This window comes from Montipora foliosa, chromosome 4 (genome assembly GCF_036669935.1).
Source record: "Montipora foliosa isolate CH-2021 chromosome 4, ASM3666993v2, whole genome shotgun sequence".
Taxonomy (NCBI): Eukaryota; Metazoa; Cnidaria; class Anthozoa; order Scleractinia; family Acroporidae; genus Montipora; species Montipora foliosa.
Window position 1 is genome coordinate 34,565,734 of NC_090872.1, and position 2,500 is coordinate 34,568,233.

General features: G+C 39.1%; 1 protein-coding gene across 8 annotated transcripts in view; it reads left to right on the plus strand.

Moving 5' to 3' along the window:
- LOC138000699 (neuronal acetylcholine receptor subunit alpha-7-like) overlaps nucleotides 1–2,049 on the plus strand; it is a 39,297-nt gene extending 37,248 nt beyond the window's left edge. For all 8 annotated transcript variants that reach the window (XM_068847297.1, XM_068847296.1, XM_068847300.1 and 5 more), the window contains 2 exons: nucleotides 114–207; nucleotides 1,798–2,049. In XM_068847297.1, the coding sequence (XP_068703398.1) occupies nucleotides 114–207; nucleotides 1,798–2,015 (312 nt within the window). In that variant the 3' untranslated portion in view covers nucleotides 2,016–2,049. The remainder of the gene's footprint in view (nucleotides 1–113; nucleotides 208–1,797) is intronic.
- Nucleotides 2,050–2,500: the final 451 nt, after the last annotated feature.

Sequence of the window (2,500 nt, forward strand, 5' to 3'; positions counted from 1 at the left end):
ACGGACGCGATCTAAAAATAGACTTCAAATAATTATCTTGGGGCGCAGGGATTCGGTCTCTTACCTCATTTTCTCTTAATGGCTACTTTGAAGACATATTTCTTCTGTTTTAGGTTTGCGTGCTTAATTATTGTGCCAGGTTGGTACGTTTGAGTACATCCGCCGGCAGAGTACGACAAGCCCAGATTGTTCAAGAATTCCGCCAAGGTACCAACCGTAAATCTTTAAAAATCTGATGGTAATGAAAAACGTTGATCATATTGTCACTAAGGGTGCTTTTCTTTGGGAGAATCCACGATTGGATTAATGATCTCAGACCACACGGATACTTCGTTCCCAAAGAAACGAAAAATCCGAAAACGGGTTTTTTCTGGCGTGACAACCCACTTTCAGCCGGTTGGGATTAATGTAATTTGTATCAAATTGAAGTTGAGCGAAAAATTAACCACTTTCTATAAATTTCGGGCACAGTGAAGGAATAAATAGCACTAAACTTACCTTGATTGCTCGCCATGATTCACGCAAATGACCGGAATGTGTACTTTCACAAGACTACCGCTGCCCAAACGTAGTTTTTTCGGATTCGTCTCCTAAAGAAACGCACGGATCACGAATCCTAAAATTCCGGATTCAGATCTGATCTAATAAATCGTTGTATTTCTACATTCGGATTTTAGGGCGCATTCGATTGACCCTATTCCGGAATAAGAATACGTGGCGTGATGATTAAAACGGTATGTTTAATTTGGCGCGTTTCGAAGCAGCAAGGATAATGAAAATATGTTTAAAATAGCATTTTAGCCGATGTTTGACAATTTTAACGTGAATCTCCGTACAAACGAGGGATTTCTAACTTATATTTCATGTATTCCTATTCCGGAATACGGTGAATCGAATGCGCCCTTAGTAAAGAAACCGCTTTTGGATACAAGAAACCGGATTTAGATTTTCTCAAAGAAACGCACCAGCAAAACTCATCTTAAAATAAGATCTTTCCCAACCATCAAAAAAAAAAAAAAAAATCTGTCCATTTCACTACCACAAGGTAAGAGAATATGAGATAAGAGAACGAATCCCTGAGTCCCACGATGATTATTTGAAATCTATTTTTAAATAGCGCCCATGTTGCGAAGGTTATTTTTATCTGTTGTTACCATGACACTTTCACAGTAACTGACCAATCAGGTATCGTCTTTGAAATAACCAAGCAGTATGACACAGAACTAAAAATAGATAACAAATAATTTTATTTGGGATACGGCCAAATATGGGGATTCACTCTCCTTATATTTCTCTTTATACTTTATACTTCTTTTCTCTCGAACGATGTACCGGTAATTATCCAGCGGTGAGATTTTGCGGAAACGTCCTAGCCGGTAATAAATACAGGAAACCGTATCAAAGATAATACCAGACTCACCTACGGTTCGCGCAATTTAAAACCCTCTCTGGTATTATCTTGAAACAAGGCTTGCGTCATACTAAGATTGTCTGTTTCAGTAATGGAGGATTTGTAGCCTGCAAGCAGGCTCTTCCGTTGAAATGGCGCGCGGTCGAAATATAGGAGCTTGGTTACTCCTATATTTCGGCCGCGTCCCATTTCAACGGAAGAGCCTGCTTGCAGGCTAAAGGAAATGAAAAATACAACTTAGTCTGCTTTCCGGAATTGCTTAGACTTCAAAAGCTGCTAGGCATCAATACAAATGCAGCAGGTACCGCGTATTAACTGTATAAGGTAACTACCCCTCAGTTCAATACAGTAGATAATTTTTTTGTTTTCCTTCATTATTTTTGCAGCAAAACTGCGAGAAAACAGAGGAAAAGAACAAACCAACATGTCAGTTCTTACTGATAACATCTTCAAACAGGAAGAGGAAGAAACCATGAGGGAAGAATGGCGCATGGCAGCTATTATTATCAACCGACTATTTGCATGGATTTATCTGGTCACAATTATCATAACATTGATGGCTGTGCTGTTAAAAGCCCCTCGATTTAGGAATGGCGAGTTGTAGATGCGAGGAAACAAAGAAAAACAAAACCAAAAACCTTTGATCACTTTTAAGACGGAACAACGAAGCCAACCCAAAGCACTGAGTAAACAACATAAGATCTAATTGTGACTTGATAAGAATAAATGGATTGATCTGTAAGCTACATGAAAATGCTCGGTAATATTCCAAATTCCCATGCGAAAAGGAGTCGATTCTATGGACTTTGCATTACCAGTTCGAAGGCTCTACCAATGAGTCGTTACAGAGAAATGTTGTGTAACTTAGGTTAAAGAACGTCGTACCTCCAATTCCCAGGCCGGTGATTCCATGATGGTTTCGGTTTTCATCGAGAATGAACAAAACACCCGAAGTAGTTTAAAAAAAAAAAATTGTAATTGTTGGCAATCATTACTGTATCAAGTTTCTGAGACCTTGCAGAAAAGGCGAAAGTCCAGACTGATTAATAAACAGTCTGAGGCTGAAGGCTGTCATTTTTGGCCCCGACC